The sequence below is a fragment of the Thamnophis sirtalis genome, unplaced genomic scaffold (assembly GCF_051295495.1).
Source record: "Thamnophis sirtalis isolate CommonGarterSnake01/CBP01778 unplaced genomic scaffold, rThaSir2_p1.2 scaffold_9, whole genome shotgun sequence".
Lineage (NCBI taxonomy): Eukaryota > Metazoa > Chordata > Lepidosauria > Squamata > Natricidae > Thamnophis > Thamnophis sirtalis.
This window is the reverse complement of record NW_028261389.1, coordinates 17,325,866-17,349,665: the sequence shown is the minus strand read 5'-3', so window position 1 is coordinate 17,349,665 and position 23,800 is coordinate 17,325,866. Positions and strand designations below refer to the sequence as shown.

Sequence of the window (23,800 nt, the reverse complement as noted above, 5' to 3'; positions counted from 1 at the left end):
ACACATTGGCAACAAAAATCAGAACGCCAAATACAAGCTGGGTGGATACAACCTCGTAGATGACCCTCATTCTGTCAAGGACCTAGGAGGACTCATCTCTAACGATCTAAGCCCCAGAGCTCACTGTAACAGCATTGCCAAAAAGGCATTAAGAGTTGTTAACCTAACCCTGCAAAGCTTCTTCTCCGGTAACACTGTATTGCTAACTATGGCATACAAAACCTTTGCCAAACCAATCCTCGAATACAACTTGTCTGCCTGGAATCCATACTGTATATCGGACATTAACATGATTGAGTGGGTCCAGAGGTATTTCACGAGAGGGAGTACTCCACTCCTCTGCTCACAATAGAATCCCTTATGCCACCAGACTTGAAATCTTGGGCTTAGACAACCTTGAACTATACCGCCTATGGTCTGACCTAAGCATAGTACACAAAATTGTCTGCTACAATGTCCTACTTGTCAATGACTACTTCAGCTTCAACCGCAATAATACATGGGCAAACAATAGATACAAACTTAAGGTAAACCGCTCCAAACTCGATTGCAGAAAATGCGACTTCAGCAACAGATTAGTCAATGCCTGGAATGCTCTACCTGACTCTGTTGTTACTTCCTCAAACCCCCACAGCGTCAACCATAAACTGTCTACTATGGACCTCACCCCATTCCTAGGAGGTCCGTAAAGAGGGCATGCATAAGCGCACCAACGTGCCTACCGTCCCTGTCCTACTGTTCCCATCTATTTGTATTCATTTCATGTGCTCATGTCCATGTCATGTTTGACAAATGAAATAAAATGAAAATAAAATAAAATATTATGAATTCAATTTTCCGAGTTCCTCCAATCTGAGGAGCCGTAAACTAACCCTACCTGCTGGATTTTAATAAGGTGTGGTTCTTGTAGAAACACAAACAATGCTTGGGACACAAGAATGCAAACTTTTTGCTGAAATGCTCAGGTACCATTAAGAAGAACTCTTTCCTAAGAGTCATGTTTGCTTCACTGATGCTACAACAATAAGGAATGGCTGGAAAAAATGTTTGGCTGCTTATTTGAGACTTCAATTAGTTGTATAAGACACATAAAGGCTGGCAAGGATTCTGCTCTAGTTCTCGGGAAATCAACCTACAACCTAATTTAAATGAACTGTAGTTTGTTATATACTCTCTGAATTGATCTGATTCAAGTTACAGTTTATGGAAATAGGCCAAGATCAACCCCAGGGTTTTAGATCTTGTGTTTCATTAACTTTAGTAAACTGCACTTCTTGGACCAGTTCTTGATTCTTCTTCTATCAGACAGGTCTTCTCTAAAGCCAATATTGAAATATTAAAATCTTGACTCGCATATAAGAACTGAGCTGTCCTTCAGAATGGAGGGACAGTGAAGAACTGGGAAGGTTCTGAAACATGAGACAGGAGTTATGTCCTGAATGTATTTAAACATTGTGTGGCACTGAATTATGGTGATATACTTAAGGTGCTTAAACATTGTGTTGCACTGATGGGTAACCAGCAAAAAATAAGACATTCTGGAAAAGCAGTATAATGGACATGATGAATAAAACTCTCTTCCTCAAACCTCACTCTTCTGGTGTGATAGAATTCAGTTTCCAAAATCTTAGACGGATTATAGGAGCAGCGAGAATTGAGATCTCAAAATATCTGGGGGACAGGGGCTTGGGAGAGACATATCGGATATGCTGAATGACACATAGCAATATAGCAGTAGACTTATATACCGCTTCATAGGCCTTTCAGGCCTCTCTAAGCGGTTTACAGAGAGTCAGCATATTGCCCCCAACAATCTGGGTCCTCATTTTACCCACCTCGGAAGGATGGAAGGCTGAGTCAACCCTGAGCCGGTGAGATTTGAACCGCTGACCTGCTGATCTAGCAGTAGCCTGCAGTGCTGCATTTAACCACTGCGCCACCTTGGCTCCCATATCATATTAGAACAACTGAACCAAATCTGTCTCTGCTTCAGGATCCAGGGCACAGAATAATGCAGCAGAAAAAGCTGCTGGTGCCTGGAAAAAGGTTAGCCCTTGGCTGGGTACAATTTAAGGAAGGTGGGAATGTCAAGTAGTTTCAAACCTATAGGAAGGCTCTTATCTTCATGTCTGAATCATTGTGTTGTGGCCTGTAGGCCGCCATCCCCTCCAGCAGCCAAATCAGATGAGGAGCCATGGAAGGCAGGGCCGGCATCAAGGCAACCTGAGAGCTCTGAGTGGGAAGAGGGAATGGATCTGTCAGACACAGAGAGAGAGAGACAGAGGCAGAACCTGGGCTGTCCGTCAGCACTCAGATAGAGAGTCAACAGCCCCCACGTCTGAAGGGGGCTGATGAGGAAGATGAGAAACAGTTGACTCCAGTGCCTGATGTGTAGATGCGCAGAAGGCAGAGGAAAGGAGAGCAGTGGAAATCCATGGGCTGATTCTTGGGACGGAAGAGCCACCACTGCTAGTGAAGTCCTACCGTAGCTCTGGGGATGAAAGGCAGGGGGTGGAGAGTTATAAGCGGGGCAAAAAACTATTCATCTCCATGCTGGAGAGACTTGTCTACTTGCGGTGACGGCTGTTGCTCCTAATAAACTAACCCTAACTATAGAGGAGGAACTGGGTCAGAACACATTGGCAATCTAAGGACAGGATGAGTAGAAGCCTGTAAATCAGGGGTCTCCAACCTTGGCAACTTTGCGACTTGTGGACTTTAACTGGCTGGTTGAAGAATTCTGGGAGTTGAAGTCCACAAGTCATAAAAATGCCAAAGATGGAGACCCCCTGCTGCAAAGGGCACAGTTGCACAAATGGTGAGGCAGATATCTCTTGACAAGCCACCTTTATGTGGAGTAACACTTTGCCTCAGGTTACACGTTTACAGTCATTAATCTGAGGTACTTTTTTTTTTTTTTTTTTGCTGCTCATGAAAACCATTTTCTAGATCGAATCTGTACTTCATTCTGGTGTCATGTGCACAATTGCAACAATAAATGTTCAGAGGGCAACAACTGTATTAATCTCTAGCAGCAAGAGTGGCTGTATTTTCGTGGCACCTTAAAGACTAACAAATATATGCTTGTTACTTACGCTTGTTGTAAAAAAAAAAACCCTATTCATTATTTGTCATTATTAAGAGGGGAGGAGGAGGAGTGCTGCCACCATAATGAACACAGCTTCAATCTGAGTTTGTGTTTGCATCCATCTGTTTAGAACAGGGGTGTCAAACTCAATTTCATTGAGGGCTGCATCAGGGTTGTGTTTGACCTCAGGGGGTGAGGGTGGGCGTGGCCAGCTCAACATCACTTGTGTCAGGGGCATCTGTGGTGACTCGAGCGCTCTGCCAGTGAAAACGGGCTCCCGAGCTCCGTTTTCGGTTGCAATGGCCTCCTGAAACCTGCCAGCAAAAATGGAGCTTGGGAGGGCTGTGCACGGCCCTTCCGAGCTCCATTTTCCTGGCAGAGGCACTGCGGGCTGGTCCTTTGCTGTTTCCAGCAAAAATCTGCATTTGTTCATTCATTTCAGGAGTGTGAAGATCTGTCCGTGAATCTCAGAAACTCTGTGCCAAGTCTTTCCTTGCACAGCCCTGTGTTTGGAAAATATTTACATGGCAGCTTTCCAAGCTAGATAAGGTCTATGGTCATAAATTCACCTTTGAAAGGCTGTTCGCCAGGCTTTTGCTGAATGTAAATGAGAGGAATTCATATTTAAAAAAAGGTTTTGCCGGGACCAGGAATCTGCTTTGTGCTTTATGGGGAAGCCTAGGTCAGAACAATGAGTTTCAACTGGGAGATCCAACTGCTTCGACAAAATTGTATGCTTGATTTTTTATTGGATGCTTTATTGAGTGCGAACAGGATTTTTGGTTCATTTATTTACAGAATGTGCATACTGCCTCTATCCTAGCCTCTCTGACGTTCAATACAAATGAACAATACAATAAAACAAAGGTTAAAAAAATAAAATGCAATCTGATAATAAAAATGACACAATCTTGCTTAGCACCACAAATTTCCGATGATTCACTAAGTCAGCAAACATCTTTCTTAATACTTTTTGGGGATAGTTTAGAATACAGATGTGAGATTTAACTAGGATCAGGGTTTTTTTTGTCTCCCTTTGAGAAATCAAAGAGAAAGAACACAAAGAGGAAGACTTTATAGCATCGAAATTATCTGGATTTGAAAGTTCTCTCCTTTGAAATCCTTTGGAAGAAGTTATCTCTTTCTTATGCTAGGAAATGCTGTTTTCTACAGTCTCTGAAACTTTTAAATGCTTGTTGTTCTCGTTTGTTTCCTCCTTTTAGCAATTAAAACTTATTCCTGTTAAACCAGAGTTTTGAAGATACCTGAAATTAATGTTCTTGGTTAGGACATTGAAAAAAGCACAGGTGGCGAAAGCCTAGAGATAATATTTCACTTTTATCCCTTTTTTTAAGTTGACGGTTCTGATGCAAGTTTTATTGACATGAGTAAAAAGTTAGGGTTGTTAGCCTCTGGAAGAATTAAAACTGCTCATTTAGTGGACAGTACAGAGAGTTTAAGGGACACAGTGTCTCAGTGGCTAAGACGCAGAGCTTGTCAATCGGAAAGGTCATCAGTTTGGCGGTTCGAATCCCTAGCCCTGCTTAATGGAGTGAGCTCCTGTTACTTGTCCCAGCTTCTGCCAACCTAGCAGTTTGAAAGCATGTAAAAATGCAAGCAGAAAAATAGGGACCATCTTTGGTGGGAAGGTAACAGCGCTCCATGCGCCTTTGGTGTTTAATCATGCCGGCCACATGTCCATGGAGATGTCTTTGGACAGTGCTGTCTCTTCGGCTTTGAAACGGAGATGAGCACTGCCCTCTAGAGTCAGGAACGACTAGCACATATGTGCAAGGGGAACATTTACCTTACAGATAGTTCTTGACTTATGACCACAATTACAATTGAGCCCCACATTTCTGTTACTAAGCAAGGTCATTATTAAGTGAGTTTTGACCCATTTTATGACTTTCTTCCCACAGTTGTTACTGAAAGTGAGGCTACTTCAGCTGACTGCTAGCTGCAGTTCATCAGTTCAGATCTCACCGGCTCAAGGTTGACTTAGCCTTCCATCCTTCTGAGGTCGATAAAAATGAGGACTCAGATTGTTTGGGGACAATATGCTGACTCTGTAAACCGCTTAGAGAGGACTGTAAAAGCACTATGAAGCGGTATATAAGTCTTAAGTGCTATTGCTACTATAATGAGAGTGAGTGAGGGTTTCAGGAAAGACCGGCCTTAGCACTTGACCACCACAAATGCCCCCGACATGACACCAACACTGGCCATGCCCCCCTTCCAGCCCTCCAAGGTCAAACACAACCCTGATGCGGCCCTCAATGAAATCGACATTGACACTCCTGTGCTAGAGAGGTGTTAACATGGAGAAGGGCTCAATACCCTCTGCACACTTTTCATGCCAATCTTCAGTTTTAGATGGTGGATCCCTTGGAATTGTACAGTGAATACATTAAAAAAAATAAACAAATAACCAAAGTTTTCCGTTACTTTTGTAATGACTGGCACTATCAATGAGAACCAGTGGCCAGGAATGGACATAAACTAGACTCAATGAGCTGAATTCTCATCTGTCCCTTGTTTGTCTTTTTTTTTTTACAGGAATGAGACTGTTTTACACCAATTCTGCTGCCCGGCTGCGGATGCAGAGCAAAAGCCTTCCTCTGCAGAGTCTTCTTCAAGGTGGGATAATCCTCAGTTTGTGTCTCCTGTTTGGGTTCTTCTCCCTCCCGCTTTTCTTGCTCTCCTTCTTCTTGCACATTCAAAGTGTGTCTTTTCACTCAGACCTTAATCCCCATAACTGCCTTTATTACAAAGTAGTCAAATCTGACAGCTTGCTAGCATTAGTTTCAAGGAATTTTCTCTCTCCCGTCTATTCTTTTGGAGCACGGGATGGTTGTGCCATCTGCAGAGAGCGTCCTTGGAACTTCAAAATGATTTTTTTTTAAAAAAAAGAAGAAGAGAAAAAAACATCTTAAAACAAGCGACCAATCCTTATGGTACCATCCAATCTGGGGAGACATTGGTGCTACTGCATGAGAAGATTGTGAGTTTTTAGCATTCTCACCTGACTTGGTAAGACATCCTGCAGGTGAGATTGCTTACCTGGCCACTTTTCATATACATATAGAGGTAGTTCTCAACTTGCAATCACAATTGGGATCAGAATATCCGTTGCTAAGCAAGGCAGTTGTTGAGTGGTGTCCGATTTTACCCTGTTCCCCCCAAAATAAGACCTCCCTGGATAATAAGCCCAATTGGGCTTTTGAGCGCATGGGCTAAAATAAGCCCTCCCCCTCAAAAAAGCTCTCCCCCCAAAATAAGCCCTCCCTGAAAATATTTAAACGCATGTGCAGCTGGTCCCTAATTACCACGCCCCTTATCTTAATGGCGGCCGCAAAAAGAGTAGCCGGCCCCATGAGACAGAACATCTGGCCCTCTCTGGTTCAGCTGATCCACGGACTGAGGTTAAGGGGCCTCCCGCACCTCAAAAATAATAAGACCTCCCTGAAAATAACGCTAAGCGCTTATTTCAGGGGTCAAAAGAAAATAAGACCCTGTCTTATTTTCGGAGAAACGTGGTATGATCTTTATTGCTATGGCTGTTAAGTGAATCACGGGCAGCTGTTAAGTGAATCATGCAACCGTTAAGCAAATCCAGCTGGCCCCCCCTGACTTTACTTGTTGAAAGCCAGCTGGGAAGATTGCAAAATGGTAAATCAAAGGACTCCAGGATGTTGCAACCCATTATAAATACATGCCAGTAGCCAAGCACCTGGATTTTGATTATGTGATTGTGGGGATGCTGTGACAGTTGTAAGTGTGATAACTGGTCACCTTTTTCAGTGCCGTTGTAGTTTTTAACACTCCCTAAACAAATAATTGTAAGTCAAGGACTACCTGTATTGATATGTTAGTGCCTGCACTCACACTATGGTGCAAGCATATGCAGCGACACACAAAAAGGTTACTGAGTCCCATGTTGGGGTATTAAAAGAGGAAAGAATGAAAATATAGAAGGGACAGGCAAAAATGATGGGTTTTTTTTAATCAATTACTCAAAACATTGCTCCCTTTTAGGAAAGTGGAGTTTGGTCAATATCTGTTTAACACTGATGCCATGTACATTCTCAGTATCATGATTTATAAGAGAAAAAAGAAGAGTATGAACTGGTAGCATTATTACCGTATTTTCCGGAGTATAAAATGCACCTCCCTCCCAAAAGAGCATGGAAATGTTGGTGCATCTTATACACCAAATACAGCCATTTTTGGCCTCCCCAAACCCCGCCCCGCACCCCAGTTTTGTGAAAAATGGGTGAAAAATTGGCCGTTTTTCACCAAAACGGAGGTCTTTTTCCTTCCCCCCAAAGCACTTGGGCAGGCATCAGCAGGGCTGGGGGAAGGGAAAATGCCCCCATTTTGGTGAAAAACAGGGGCGTTTTTGTCTTCTCCCAGCCCTGCTGAAGCCTGCAGGGTGCTCCTGGGAAGACAAAAACGTTTTTTTTTTACTTACCTCTTCGAAATCTTGGTGCGTCTTATATACCAGTGCGTCTTATAGTCCGAAAAATATGGTAGTTCTATTTTTGTCTTCATTCTGACTTGTCTTCATGGCAAAGTCAATGAAATGCATTTTCCAGTGCCAGGAAAATAGAGGGAATTCAGGGTTAGAGTTAATTAATAACATAGACTGGTAATTATGACAAGTTCATGAAAGTATGCCACCCAAAAGGTTGGGCAGAAAGGGAAGAATTTCTCGAAGTCAAAACAGGAAGGGAAAGTGTGAGATTGGAAATAGTAAGAAGCTAGAGGCAGGTGGCACAGAATCCAATATTATAAGAGAAAAAAGAAGAGTATGAACTGGTAGCATTATTACCGTATTTTCCGGAGTATAAAATGCACCTCCCTCCCAAAAGAGCATGGAAATGTGGTTAGAATCCAATATTGCTGGTTAATTCTGCTCATTGCTAGGAGTTCAGTTCTGACCGGCTGGAGGTTGACTCAGCCTTCCATCCTTCCAAGGTCAGTAAAATGAGGACCTGATTGTTGGGGGCAATAGGCTGACTCTTTAAACTGCTTAGAGAGGCCTGTAAAGCACTGTGAAGCGGTATATACAGTAAGTCTTAAGTGCTATTGCTATTACATGTCATAGCAAGGTGATCAAATACCTTTTCCAGTGTCTGGCCTTCTTTGTCAACCTAACTCTGGCTTAATGTTATGCAAGAAGCTTCTTTATGGATAGGGGATTTACCCATAATTACCTCTTTTGCCCAAAGCAAAAATTCTATGCCTAATTCTGCACGTCAGAATATTGTAGGCCCCCGTTGCGTCAGTTGTCAGTTCAGGAAAAAAGTGGAGCAGAAATTCCACTCTGATGCCCATTATAGCTGCCTTGGCAAAGTACTTTTTTTTATTAAAAAAAAAAAAGCTTGCAAAATTAAAAAAATCTGGTATAATGGTTGAGGAGGAGTTACCAGAGCGTCAGGTTTCGGGTTCTGGTGTAGAATAAATACTGAACCACTGAGCCATCAATCCTCCTATCCATTATTATAAAATTATCTATCTATCTATCTATCTATCTATCTATCTATCTATCTATCTATCTATCTATCCATCCATCCATCCATCCATCCATCCATCCATCCATCATATATCTATCTATCTATCTATCTATCTATCTATCTATCTATCTATCTATCTATCTATCTATCTATCTATCTATCATCTATCTATCTATCTAAAAATGACTGTGTGTGTGTGTGTATGTTCCAGCATAATTCTGGAACGCCTTGAGCAATTTCAAACAAACTTGGTGCACAGATGATTTACTCTCTGGAAATAAATACTGTGGTGGGTAAGACATCCCTAACACTCCTTGGGTGTCTGTGTTCTGTTATGATACAGCTGTTGTGCCTTAAATGGCTTCTACTGTACTGCTGTAATATGGCTTCTACTGTACAGCACAGGGGAGTTGCCATGGTAATGGCTTCACAGTACTCCACAAAGGGGCTCCTGCTGTTCCTCCAGGCCTTCCTGTCCTTTACCATTCCTCTGGCGTCTGTTTAAGCTCACACCTATTGCTTCGGTGACTCCATCCAACGACCTCATTCTCTGTTGTCCCCTTCTTCTTTTGCCCTCCATCGTTCCCAGCATTAGGCTCTTTTCCAGTGAGTCCTTCTTTCTCATTAGGTGGCCCAAGTACTTGAGTTTCATCTTCAGGATCTGGCCTTCTAAAGAGCAGTCAGGGTTGAACTCCTCTAAGACTGACCGGCTGGATCACCTTGCAGTCCAAGGGACTCTCAGGAGTCTTCTCCAGCACCATAGTTCAAAGGCCTCAATTCTTTGGTGCTCAGCCTTTCTTATGGTCCAACTTTCACAGCCATACATTGGAATGTGCACAGTAGTGATATAATAATATTCACCAACATTAACATTCTACTCTTTCTGAACATGGTTTTTCTCAATCACCCCCAAGCCATTTACCCTAAAAATGGCATTTTTCCTGAGATCAATTAATAAAGAAGGAACATACTTATCCAGTGATGCCAAAGTGAAGACATACAGAATGAAATCACGAAAATGATATTATAAGCAGGAGACAATTTAAGAAGAGAAAAAAATATAGAAGAACAAAAAACTGTTCCCATAACTCCTATCACAGCCAGGATAATTTGAACAGGTGATAGCAGTGAAAAACCCAAATGAAGATAGAATGGGTTCTTTCCCAAAAACTTTTTAAATTCCTCCTCCAACAAACTTTTTATTCAAAGGGTCTTTTCAAAGGACAGTATGTCCTTTTACAAGAATACAAGAATACAGTAGCAGAGTTGAAAGGGACCTTGGAGGTCTTCTAGTCCAACCACCTGCCTAGGCAGGAAACCCTATACAATTTTCTTTCTTGTTTTCTATATTTATGGTCAAATTTTGTATTTGCTTTGTCCTGGATCTGCAGTTTAGTTCAGATTTCTAAGCGTGCACATGAAAAATGTGCCTATCTGAGAATTTGATTTTTTTAAAAAAATACTAGGTATTTTAATTAATTCTTGTTATGGCACATCTACAATGTGCTTACATTTCTCACTAGGGTATTTACTGTTTTGGTACATGTGTAGGTTTGAAAACAGCAATAGTAATAATACTTACATACCACTCCATACTGCTTTAAAGGTAATGGTAAAGGTTCCCCTCACACATAGGTGCTAGTTGTTCCCGACTCTAGGGGCAGTGCTCATCTCCATTTCAAAGCCAAAGAGCCAGCGCTTTCTGAAGATGTCTTTGTGGTCATGTGGCCGGCATGACTAAATGTCAAAGGTGCACGGAACGCTGCTACCTTCCCACCAAAGGTTGTTTCTATTTTTTCTACTTGCATTTTTACGTGCTTTCGAACTGCTATGATGGTAGGAGCTGGGACAAGGAATGGGAGCTCACTCTGTTATGCCACACTAGGGATTCGAACTGCCGAACTGCTGACCTTTCTAATCGACAAGCTTAGCATCTTATCCACTGAGCCACTGTGTCCCTCCATACGGCTTTACAGCTACTCTAAGCAGATTACAAAATCGGCATATTGCCCCCAACAATCTGAGTTCTCATTTTACCAACCTCGGAAGGATGGAAGGCTGAGTCAATTTTGATCCCATCAGGATCGACTCCAGACTGTGGACACAATTAGCCTGCAATACTGCATTCTAGCCAGTGATCAGTTCTGCGTCAATATCCATCCATCCATCCATCCATCCATCCATCCATCCATCCATCCATCCATCCATCCATACTGTACGTATGTACGTACGTACGTACATACATATATATACATACATACATACATACATACATACATACATACATACATACATACATACATACTGTCCATCCATCCATCCATCCATCCATTCATCCATCCATCTGTCCATCCATCTTGTCCTAGGTGGCAGGATGATAAGAGGGTGTATGGGAACTCAAAGGAAGCAAGTACAAGTAATCTTGTAATTGGTACAAGAAAAAGAACACTGTAAAAGCCGAGTTGCGATTGCCATATTGTGGAGGAAAATTAGCGAAACTAATGATGACATATATTAGGAGTAATTTGCACTGAATGGTTATCATAAAAAGCTGGTGTGTGTGTGTTGTTACAGTAGATACATATGCAAGAACTACCCAACTTGGGTTCTTGGCAATTGTTTTATTTGCTTAATTATTATATGTCCAATTTGTCCACTGACTAAAGTCCTCTGGTTGAATCACAATGTTACAAAAGTTTTTTAAAAAGATTATAGCAAAAACATTTAGAAAAAGAGCAACGGGAGAAGAAAGTGAGTAACTGATAATTAATGAATAGCATAGGAAAGAAAATGAAAACATTTTCATTTGAGTGAAATATACTAACCCAGTACAGAGTGGTCCCTTAAAATATCAAACTGATTATAAAACCACAGAAAAGTCTCGAAGAAAAGGAATATTTCAGTCTGATGCTCAAACGGCATCAGTATAGGTACCAGGCTGATCAGAGCCTCACATACACACATACCCATTATAGTAAGCAGTAGACTATGGAGACAAAGGGCCAACTAGGGACAATAGATCCATGGTGAAATCTAAAATGTTTTACTACTGGTTCTGTGGGCGTGCTTGATGGACATGGCTTGGTGGGGTCATGTGACTGGGTGGTCATCAGGGGTGAGTTCCTGCCAGTTCTAACCTCTTCTATAGAGGAGGTTCCACAAATCTACAGTGCCGTTTAGAATTGGTTCCAGCTCCCTCTCCATGCCTGTCCACAGATCATCAAGATGAAGAGCAAGAGGAGGAATTCTGAGAGTTGAAGTCCACAAGTCTTAAAGCTGCCAAGTTTGAACACCCTTGGCTTTTTTAGGGTTAGGGATAGAAGGGTCTTGTGACTTGACAGCTTTAAGACTTGCATGCTTCAGTGCCAGAGTTCCTGAGCCAACATGACTGGAGGAGGAATTCTGGGAGTTGAAGTCCACAAGTCTTAAAGCTGTCAAGTTTGAACACCCCTGGGTTTTTTTCTAAAGGGTTAGGGGTGCAAGGGTCTTGTAACTTGACAGCTTTAAGACTTGTGTGCTTCAAATGCCAGAGTTTCTGAGGCAACATTTTGGTTGCTAAGCAAGAGCATTGTTAAGTGAGTTTCACTACATTTTACAAGTTGTCCATGCCCACCCAGTCACATGACTGCCAAGCCACTCCCCACTTGGTCACATGGCTGGCAAGCCACTCCCACCCAGTCATATGGCTGGCAAGCCACTCTCACCCGGTCACATGGTCGGCAAGCCACTCCCACAAAGCAGGCCACACCTACAGAAGAGGCTCTAAAGTTTTTTGAAACCCACCACTGGTGGGTGTGGTTATGTAGTCATGTAACTGTGGGATTAAAAGACAGAAACCCACTTTAACAATGTCCTGCTGGAGCAGAGTTGGGCTAGATGTGCTCCAGGTCCCTTCCAGCCCTGGATTATCCTCTGAAGTTGTGTCTAATGCCAGGCTTATAGTCCTTCCTCCCTCTCCTTTCTCCCTCCCTCCCGTCCTCTTTTTCTTTCTTTCTCTTTCTTTCTCTTTCCTTTCTTCCTTCCTTTCTTTCTCAGCACCCCACCCCCATTTTTGGCTTAGCAGACTTCAGTGAAGCCTGCTGGGAGCAAAAATGGACCCCCCCAGCCCCGCGTTTCTGGAGAACCTGTACTAAAAAATATGCTTAAAAGTTAAAAGAAAAAAGTTCCAGAGATTAGCTGTGTGACATGCGATCGTCGGAACATTTTTCTTTAAAAAAATTTTTAAAGTATTTTTTTACTACTGGTTCTGTGAACCAGTAGCATTTTTTTACTACCGGTTCGGGTGAACAGGCCCAAACCAGTAGCATTTCACTCCTGCAATAGACTTGACATAGATAGCAATAGCAATTAGACTTATATACCGCTTCATAGGGCTTTCAGCCCTCTCTAAGCAGTTTACAGAGTCAGCATATCGCCCCCACAGTCTGGGTCCTCATTTCACCCACCTCGGAAGGATGGAAGGCTGAGTCAACCTTGAGCCGGTGAGATTTGAACTGCTGAACTGTAGATAACAGTCAGCTGAAGTGGCCTGCAGTACTGCACCCTAACCACTGTGCCACCTCGGCTCTTCTAGATGACACCAACCATGGTGGACAACCAACAGACTCCCAAGCTCCCAAGTACCAGTGTGTTAAAAATCCTACAATGGAATGTTGAGTTCCATAGGTTTCAAAAGGCTTGCCAACTGGAGACTCTAAAGCAGTGATGGCTAACCTTTTTCACCACGGGTGCCAAAAGCACATGTGTGCATGCTATCACATAAACTCGCATGCCCACCCCCATAATTTAATTCCCCTAGTGCCGTGCCCCCTGTGCATGCACGGGTGACACACACACCCTACTGCCCTGTGCATGAGCACAGGGCTTTCTTGGAGCCTGGGAAGAGCCCCCCCTGGAGGCCCTCCAGAGGCCAGAAATGGCCCATTTTCCAACTTTCAATAGGCCCGGTAGGTCCATTTTTCACCTTCCGGAGACTTCAGCAGCCCAATGCACAAACCAAAAGTCCGTTCCAGTTGAACGGATGATAATCAAGGTCGAAAATCAGCCGGCCAGCGCATGTATGCATACTGGATGCCTTGCATGTCCTCAGAAATGGCTCCGCGTTCCACCTGTGGTATGGGTGCCATGGGTTCGCCATCATGGCTCTAAAGAATCTGCTTCTGCTGTGTATTGGGTGAAGGGTCAGCGTGGCTGATGTATTAGTTGGAATCCCAGGGAGAAAATGCTGGAAACATTTCTGCCCAAATCTCAGCTCTGTTGTGCTGCACTTCGAATTCTGGATTCTACCTTTTCAGGTCCCCTTTCCCTCCCGTGGGTTTCATCGCCTGTTTCTTGATCTTGACCTTACCCAGTCTATTAACTTGAATTCTGAGAAATGGACTCTATTCCTGCAAGCGTTTTTCCTGAGCTTGGCTTGTTCCTGGACTGCTTGCTATCTGATTGCTTGACAGCCAATAATGTCAGCCTAGAACAGCCATCTTGAATTTTTGACCTTCCTGTGGAGATACCCGGGTAATTTGCGGTTACTTCAGAATGACAGTTAATAGATGACGGAGCACGATGGGCTTTTTTTTTTTTTTAATATTGCTGTTGCAGGGAAAGAATGAGAAGAATGAGAGGCCAGATTTTCCTCTTGCTTCAGGCAAGGAGGTCATTTCAAATTATCCTTGACCTGGAAAGAGACACAGAATAACAGAGTTGGAAGGGATCTTGGCGGTCTTCTAGTCCAACTCTCTGCTCAGACAGCAAACCCTGTATCCTTTTAGACAAATAGTTGTCCAATCTCTTCTTAAAAGCCTCCAGTGTTGGAACACCCACAACTTTTGGAGGCAGGTTGCTCCACTGATTAATTGTTCTAACTATCAGGAAATTTCTCCTTAGTTCTAGGTGGCTTCACTCCTTGATTACTTTTCATCCATTGCTTCTTGTCTTACCCTCAGGTGCTTTGGAGAATAGTTTGACTCCCTCTTCTTTCTGGCAACCCCTGAAATATTGGGACACTGCTATCATGTCACCCTAGTCCATCTTTTCATTAAGCTAGACCAGGAGTCAGCAACCTTAAACACTCAAAGAGCCACAAAGGTCCTAACCCCCTGTTCAATTCTGGAGCCGACCGAAAGTCTGGTTCCCACATCATAGTCTCCTCCTAGCGTGGCGTCCTTTTTCCTCTGCTGACCAGAAGTCAGTTCCCATATCATAGAGTCTCCTCCTAATACGGCATCTTTTTTCCTCTACCTGTCCTAACCAAAAGCCCTATCAATTGTGGAGCTGACCAGCGACAGGGAGCCGCAGCAGAGGAATGAAAGAGCCACATGCGGCTCCAGAGCCACAAGTTGCTGATCCCTGAACTAGACATGCTCACTTCTCTGACTGCTCTCTTTTTCTATAATATTTTTTTTTTAAAAAAAGAGGGCTCCGTGATGAATTCAGACACAAGGGAAACTAATCAGGGCTTCAGTGAATCAGCCTGATGTTCTAAATTGACAGCCAACCAAATTGACTCACCGGGGGCCAATCAGATCTTTAGCATCCGTCTCCCCGAACTCATGCTGAGACAGCCGTATTTCCAGATGAGTCAAGCTGGGTTTTCTGATGAGCATCACTCCAGCTTTGGAGACTGGTGAGCTTTCCCTTTTTTTCCTTCCCACGTTCTCCTTCCAAATACATCTCCAATTACATAATCCAGGTTGAGTTCTTCCCTCTTTTCACTTTCTTTTCTCCTGATCGGGCATTTTCTGTGTAAGCGAGGGAGCTTGTCAGAAGTGATGCTGCTAATAACTGCCAGCCATCTAGTTTTAATTAGAGTTTTCTTCATTAATGCCTCAGCTCCACTCCGCACGGTGGATTAAATAATGTACTCATAGCTCGTTTACAGAAACCCCCAAACTGCAGGTCTGAGCTGCAATCCTTTAATTAAACAGCTTGGCTGATCCTTGTGCTGCTGCCTTGCCTCATCAGTCTAAGCCGATTAAACAGAAAAGGGAATAATAAGGAGAATAAACAGAGAAGGGACTCTTATCTGTTTGAGAGACTTGGAGGCCTCCTTGGCTGAGTGTGTGGGCTATTGACGCCTCCACTTACAGGAGATATGTGACTGAAGCCACTTTTCATACATAAGGATTTGCTGAACCCGCAAAATTCTTAACAATAACTCTGGGGGGGGGGGAAGAGCACGTTGCCCAATTTGCCAGCATTGCATTAAACAAATGTTCGCTTAACACCTGAGTGTCTTCTTCTGCAAAGTTACTGTCAAATGCTCCGTCTTAAGCTCTAAGTATGACTAAGCAAGTAGCTTGATAGCCATTCAAGTGGTTTGATAGCCAGGTTTCACCTACAAGGGAAGCTGTGAAGTGTAGTTATATAAAACCACTAGGTCCAGGATGGCGAACCTATGGCACGAGTGCCACAGGTGGCAGGCAGAGCCATATCTGCTGGCACGTGAGCTGTTAGCTCCAGTGCGCATGCGCGCTGGCCAGCTGATTTTCAGCCTTCCGGAGGGCCAGGGGAGACCGTTTTCGCCCTCCCCAGGCTTCAGGAAAACCTCCAGAACCTGGGGAGGGTGAAAACTCCCCCCTGCACACGGGGGGTGTGTGTCATGCACACATATGCAGGTGGGCAGGGTGTATTGCATTGGGGGTGCTATCGCACGCACACGCAAAATTTTGGCATGCGTTTACCAAAAGGTTCCCCATCACTGCACTAGGTAGTAGACCAGGAGTGGGATTCTACCAGTTCGGGCTGGTTCAGGCAAACTAGTATCTCTGACGATCAGCTGGGAGCAAACCAGTTCAGACTGATGATCAGATGGGCCCACCTGCCCACCCGTGCTATTTTCCTACCTTTATCTTCTCAGCTTGTAGCAGCAGAAGCGCCCACAACTTTTGAAGCCATGTTGTTTGACTGGTTGATTGTTCTTACTATCAGGAAATTTCTCCTTAGTCCTAAGTAAGCAACAAACAAACAAACAAAAGAACAAGATGTTGCAAGTAAAATCAACTGCACTCTACATTGCTAACGAGCCTATTAGTGCCTGTATCCTATAATTTTATAATTCTGAGTACAGGCAGTATATACTGAATACCTACAATCAAGATGGATGGAAACGAGGCATAAAATCAATTTTTCTGCAGGGGATTCTGAGGTTGAGCATACTTATGGAACATAGGCAATAATATTGGCTTTGGTTTTACTTTCAGCAAGTTGCCCAAAATATGTGTGTGTGTGTGTGTGTGTGTGTGTGTGTGTGTGTGTGTGTGCGCGCGCACTATACACACATGTATGTATATATGCTGTGTGTGTATATACATAGACACACACACACACACACACACACACACACACCAGTGGTGAGTTCCTACCGGTTTGTACCGGTTTGGCTGAACTGGTAGTGGTTTGGCGGCCTGGGTCGCTGGAACCTGCAGTGACCCAGGCCTGCCATGCCCTGAACCAGTTCTCCTGGTGGCGCATCTTGTTTTTGGCTTCCGCGCATACACAGAGCAATTTTTATTGCACTGCGCATGCACGCAGGGCGTGCGCATGCACGCAGGATTGCCGGAACCCACCCCTGATGTATACACACACCCTGTTTCTCCAAATATAAGACCCAACTGTAAAATAAGTCCTGGCATGATTTTTCAGGATGTTTGTAATATAAGCCCTACCCCGCAAATAAGCCCCAGTTAAGATTGTCAACCGGATGGATGCATTTAGTATTGTATTTCCCTGAAAATAAGCCCTAACCAGAAAATAAGCCCTAATGTGTCTTTTGGAGCAAAAAGTAATATAAGACCCAGACTTATTTCTGGAGAAACACGGTATATAGTTTGGAGATGCATCTGGGGCAGAGACAGCGAAACGGGTAGCAGCTTTTAAGGAATGACATGAATGTGACATTTCTAAAACAGCCAGATATTTTTTGGGGGGGGGCGGGGGAGAGGGAAAGTCCCCGCAAAGCGATCTCAGTTTTCAGCTAGGAAAACTACGCAAAATTGGGCTTCATTTTCTTTTCTTTTTTTAAAAAATACTTAAGCTGCCAGATATAGACTATTATTTGTCCCAACCCATGATTTCAGGAACGGTTGCACCTATTTTTCCTGCTGGTTTTATCTGTTAATGATAGGCAGGCATTCAGGGGATTTGAATAGGCCTGTAATTGCCTCACCATTTCTCCAAGTCTCCTGGCAGAGTTTTTAGATTTCCAGAACAATAATCTTTAAAATTGGCCTTGCTGAAAACCTTCCCTGACAGGGCTTCATCATACGTTCCCTTCTGTGCAAGTTAATGGGATGGAGAAGAGGGAAGTTCTTTTCTATTCCAGTAAAGAAGGGGAAATCTGAAATTATCATAGGAGAGGGAAGCGCTTATGTGACTCTCTCTTCCATGCGTTTTTCACAGCCCATTGTGGAATCTGGATTGGTGGTGCTGGTGGTGGGGGGAAACCTGAAGTTTTGTTTCTATGTATAGGAGAAACATTTTCTATAATAGGTGCTATAATAGACGCCAAAGAGGCAGGGAGGGAAATTACTCAGAGCTGTCAAAGGTGATGAAAACTTCTAATCTGCCAAGCTCTCCCAAGGAACCTTTTAGCGTTACGATTTTGAGTCCACATGCCTTTAAAAATACATTAAACGCAATAATATAAACACATCCACTGTAATCATAAGCAAAAGGCGAAGCTTGTTGCAAAATGTTTTGTAGTGGGCAGCGTTCCTGTTATAATGCCAGCTGATTATTCTGTCTTTTAGAAAGTGTTAGAATATTGTGCTGAAATGGACAAACTAACTAAAGAAATCCAGGGAAAAGAAGAATCAGGATTCTATCAGATATGAGATAAATGGTATATGGTGGATGGAGGAAAGAAACAAGAATCAATGAAGGAATATAACAAAACTCAAAAAATAATAGTTATGAGTAAAATAAGAGGGTTAGGAATGGTGAAATCCAAATGAAATACAATAGAAGGGGAAATAATATAAGGTGAGCGGTATCGATTGATAATTGCTATTAGAAAGAACAGGAAGCTCCTGTTTGTGTTGTATTGTGTAAATGTGGTGTAGGTCTAGGTTTTGTGTGTGTGTGTTCTACATGTTTGTTAATAAAAATAAAAAAATAAAAAAAAAGAAAGTGTTAGAATATTCATGACAGGGAGAAACATGGTAACAAGGTCAGCCAATGAATAGGCATTGCCACTAAGTCAGCCAATGGGAGCTTAAACAGATCTGAGTCTGTGCTGAGAATTGAAACTGAAACTTCTCTGTCTGCTCTGAGCTCTGAAATGAAACTAACTATTCTCTCCCGCTTGTGTTTTGCTTGTAACTTCTACCACATTGAAAGAATCTACTATTGGTATTGTACATGTATTCATCTGTTATTATGTATATAAAGATCCAGCTGAATCAGTTATCTGTGTGTGACTCTGACTCTGAAGGCAGCTGATAACTGGCATACGGCCCTAACCCCCTCTCTCCCTCCGACACAGAGGCCTCATCAGAGCCTTCCCCAGACTCCAGGACTGGCCCATGTTCCTCCCCAACCTCCTCACTGTCCGAATCTGCTGCCTGCTCCACTGACCGGTGGTGGGCCGCAACACAAGCTGGATTCTCTTAACACCAGCATGATTTGCTTAACGATGGCAGCATTAACATTGGGCAAAAAAAGGTCGTAAAAGCAGGAACAACTCACTTAATAACTTCCTTGCTTAACAATGGTTCCACTTGTGGTCGTAAATCAAGAAGTATCTGTAACCTTTTGAGCCATACTATCATTTAACTTTCTAACAGTGGCGTATTAAGAAATAGGAGCATGGTATTCTGATGCCCTTGCTCAGTTGCTCCTATCCTTGGGGGCAGATAATCAGTTCTGACACCTTTGTCAGAAGTGGCATTCAGCAGGTTCTGATCAGTCCTGGAGAACCGGTAGCGGAAATTTTGAGTAGTTCAGAGAACCAGTAAATACCACCTCTGGCTGGCCCTGCCCCCAACTATTCTCTGCCTCCTGATCGGGAGGGAATGGGGATTTTGCAGTAACCTTCCCCTGGAGTGTCCTTTACAGTATCCTTCCCCTGCCATGCCCTCCAAGCCCTGCCCACAGAACCGGTAGTAAATTTTTTTGAATCCCACCACTGATCTTTGTCCAAGGTTTGCTTAGCATCATATGCAAACTAAGAATTCAGAGGGTGCCTCATCAGACAATCATGTTTCTTGCTCTTTGCTGGCAATCGGCAAATCACTTTTATGAACACAAGTGCCTCTGTTGGTCAGAATTCACTTTAAGCACCCACAGTGTGCCTTCCTATTTAATACGTTCACTACTTGCTACTTATTTGCAGCTCCCAGTTCTTAATGATGTGTGTTAAGAAGCAACTCTGAGTGGCTCTTCATTTGGTAGTTGATAACAAGACATCTTAGTGCGGTTGCGGGGGGCGAATTAGCAATTTCTCAGCAGCCTTTAGCAGTTCCTATAAAAATAAATTGGATGTTTTCCTAGAATTTTGGACAGTTGCCTTCTGGTGTTTTCTAGTTGGCTTTTGTAAAAAAAATATCTGGTTGTTGGGCTGAGAGACTTTTGATCTAACCCAACAGTTTTCTTCTTATGTCTGGCACACTATGAGCTGCCTAAAATCATTATGTGAGATAGGTGGCCATGTAAGTCCTGTAGATAGATAGACAGACAGACAGATAGATATGATAGATAGATAGATAGATAGATAGATAGATAGACAGACAGACAGACAGATATGATAGATAGATAGATAGAGACAGACAGACAGACAGACAGATATAATAGGTAGATAGATAGATAGATAGATAGATAGATAGATAGATAGATAGACAGACAGACAGACAGACAGACAGACATGATAGATAGACATGATAGATAGATAATACATAGATAGATAGATAGATAGATAGATAGATAGATAGATAGATAGATAGATGGATGGATGGATGGATGGATGGATGGATGGATGGATGGATGGATGGATGGATGAGGGAAATTCAGCAGGTTCTGGAGAACCAGTAGAAATTTTGAGTAGTTCAGAGAACCGGCAAATACCACCACTGGCTGGCCACAGAGTGGGGTGGGAATGGTGATTTTGCAGTATCCTTCCCCTGCCACGCCCACAAAGCTACGCCCAATGAACCGGTAGTAACATTTTTTGAATTTCACCACTGGATAGATAGATAGATAGATAGATAGATAGATAGATAGATAGATAGATAGATAGATGGATGGATGGATGGATGGATGGATGGATGGATGGATGGATGGATGGATGGATGGATGAACAGAGAGGGAGGGAGGGAGGAGAGAGATAGATTTAAATCTCAGATCAGTGCTAAATCACTCACTGGTTGAAGATAACACATTTTAAAAATGAGTTTATTAAAACAATACCAATAAAACAACTAAAAAGATAACACAAAAAATAATAATACCTGAGGTGATCAGATTAAATATTGGGCCCTACTATTCCATACTCTTGAGGAATTCTATATTTATTATCTTCAATGATACCACTAATAAAAGGATACCAAACATCATACAAAGGAGCCGAGGTGGTGCAGTGGTTAGGGTGCAATACTCCAGGCCACTTCAGCTGACTGTGATCTGCAGTTCTGCAGTTCAAATCTCACCGGCTCAAGGTCGACTCAGCCTTCCATCCTTCCGAAGTGGGTGAAATGAGGACCCAGACTGTGGGGGTGATATGCTGACTCTGTAAACGGCTTAGAGAGGGCTGAAAGCCCTATGAAGCGGTATATAAGTCTAATTAGTAAATAAATAATAAATCTTTTGGATCTGCATATCTCTTAATATATTTTAATATTTGTGCCCTTTTTCCTATAGATACCACACTTTAGGTTGACTCAGCCTTCCATCCTTCCGAGGTGGATAAAATGAGGACCCAGATTGTTGGGGGCAAAAGGCTGGCTCTGTATACCGCTTGGAGAAGGCTGTAAAAGCACAATGAAGCAGTCTATAAGTCTAAGTGTGATTGCTATTTATTTAACCCTATTGTACGTTGAATGACGGAGAAGAGTCTGATTTCTACAAGTGATCAATAGTCACCTAATAAATTGTGTTCTTATTAGTATCTGATTTCAAATAAGAACACACTTTACGATGTGACCATATTGCTTATCATTTGTAAGATTCCAGACTGAATCTTAGGGTTATTTATTCTCACAGTAACATCACTCTGCCTTTCAGTTCTCTCCTTCCTTCCTTCTCAGCATCTCTTCAAGTTTAAATGTATGGCATTTTGCCCATGCACTTTGACTGTTACTTGCTAAACATCGAAGTGCTTCGCAGAGCTTTCTCCAGGCCGTTCCTGCGGAGGTGGGTGTCATTGGTCATATATTCACCCTGTTGCCTTGTTAAACAAATACAGGGCGAGCTGCTGTAAACTCAGCCATTACAACAAACTGTTATTGGGTTTAAGAGTAAGTGAATGAGATTTTGAGTAGCGCGTCTCATTAAAAACAGAAAAATCAATCAAATGTTGGGGTTTGTGTTTGATTGGAGTCCTTATTCCTCCTCCTTGTCTATCCTGGTGAAGTATATTTAATAAGGGAAGCAACAGCTTTAAGAGGAGCACTTTCCACCCACACCTATCATGCAAAATGTCAGGGGGAGGGTTGCTATAACACCTGCAATGTGTTATTGCTAAGAACAGAAAGAAGCAAAGGCAGGTTTTACACATTTTCTTGCTCACTTTCTGCACTAAAAGCTACATACCTATATAAGCTTGTAGGCATGCAGTAGACTGTCCATCACACAGTCTAGCTGTCCAGCTTCAGTTGGAATTCCAGAATAATTAAGATAGGGAAGCTTTCAATTTGCTTGACAGCTTCAAAGGCTTGGCCAGGAAAGTCATACTTTTTTCTCCTTCTTCTGAGTACCTTTTCCATTTGAGGACCATTGCCTCATCCAGTTCAAATGGAGCTTACCGCTTGATTTGGGAATCATTTAATGTTTGGGGAATGATTTTTTTTTTTAATTCTAAGAATCGTATTTTGTTTCAAATTCCTAGAAGTGCTTAGTCTGGAATGTTTCTGCATGCTGCATAGGGTGAATCCTACTGCCTCTATGCCATGCTTTGGGTGGGTTTCATAGTCTGTCTTTATATGTACGCATGTGTACATACATGTCTACCGTCACATAAATACACGGAATACGAAACGTATATAGGAACCAAACAGATGCAAATCAGTATCTATGATATAACTGCATAGGAATACTTGGGGAGGCATGGCGTTTTCAAATGTGAAGTAGAAAACAGTTCCACTGTTTAGGCCAAGCACATCATTCATACTTTGGATCCAAAGACTGTACCTCTTTAAAGGGTGATGATCAAAGGTGTATGCTGCCCATTTGCACAAGTTCAGGTGAACCAGTAGTGGCGGGGGTGCGAGGCCCCGCCCATCCACCCACTCAGACATCATCAAGGACCTTCTGCGCATTCGCAGAAGGGTCTGTGCTTGCCCAGACATGCACGCTCCCGCTGGTAGTGAAGAAAATAGAATATCATTACTGGTGATGATGTGGTGCCATGCCTAGAAAATTTTCCAGAAGTTAAAACGAACAGAAATAAATCTTTAAATGACTATAAGGAAGAGAATGGAGGGAGATATTCTGCCCTGGGGTTTTGCATGTGTTAACTTCCTTTTGAAGTTTAATTTTCTCATGTATGAAATGTTGCTTAGATCAGAGTTGAAACATGTTCAATGCAACTGGCAAGTGTTTGCTCTGTGATTATGGAGCAATTAAATTCCAACTCAATGCAGTTTAGGCATCATACAGCTGTACACTCATTTCTAAGTGCCCACTAGATTATTCATCTCAACAACAGACGGCTTGCCTGCTACCTCAGTACCAATTAGTGGTTGGGAAGCATAAACTAATCAATCTTTTGGGGCCTCATCCTTGAACTACTTCCACGTACAGTTTAGAGCTTCCTGAATATAGTTTTGGCCTGTGACATGCTTCTAATATGTGACTGCAACCCCATTCTCTTGTAGCTGGTGAAAGTTGGTTTTGATCCTTCAAGGAATTAGGAGTTACAAATGTCTATGGAGATTCTCAATCAACCAGGTTGTCCCAAAGGTGTTTTTCCCACAAGGCAGCTGGATTTTCTTGGGGTTTCCCCCCCCCCTTTGACAACATTTTGCTTCTCATCCAAGAAACCTCTTTA

At 42.8% G+C, this 23,800-nt stretch overlaps 1 protein-coding gene across 7 annotated transcripts in view; it reads left to right on the top strand.

Annotated features, from left to right (window-relative positions):
- IQSEC3 (IQ motif and Sec7 domain ArfGEF 3) overlaps positions 1-23,800 on the top strand; it is a 255,338-nt gene that overhangs the window by 94,402 nt on the left and 137,136 nt on the right. For all 7 annotated transcript variants that reach the window (XM_087722942.1, XM_087722941.1, XM_087722945.1 and 4 more), the window contains exon 2: positions 5,648-5,728. In XM_087722942.1, the coding sequence (XP_087579068.1) occupies positions 5,648-5,728 (81 nt within the window). The remainder of the gene's footprint in view (positions 1-5,647; positions 5,729-23,800) is intronic.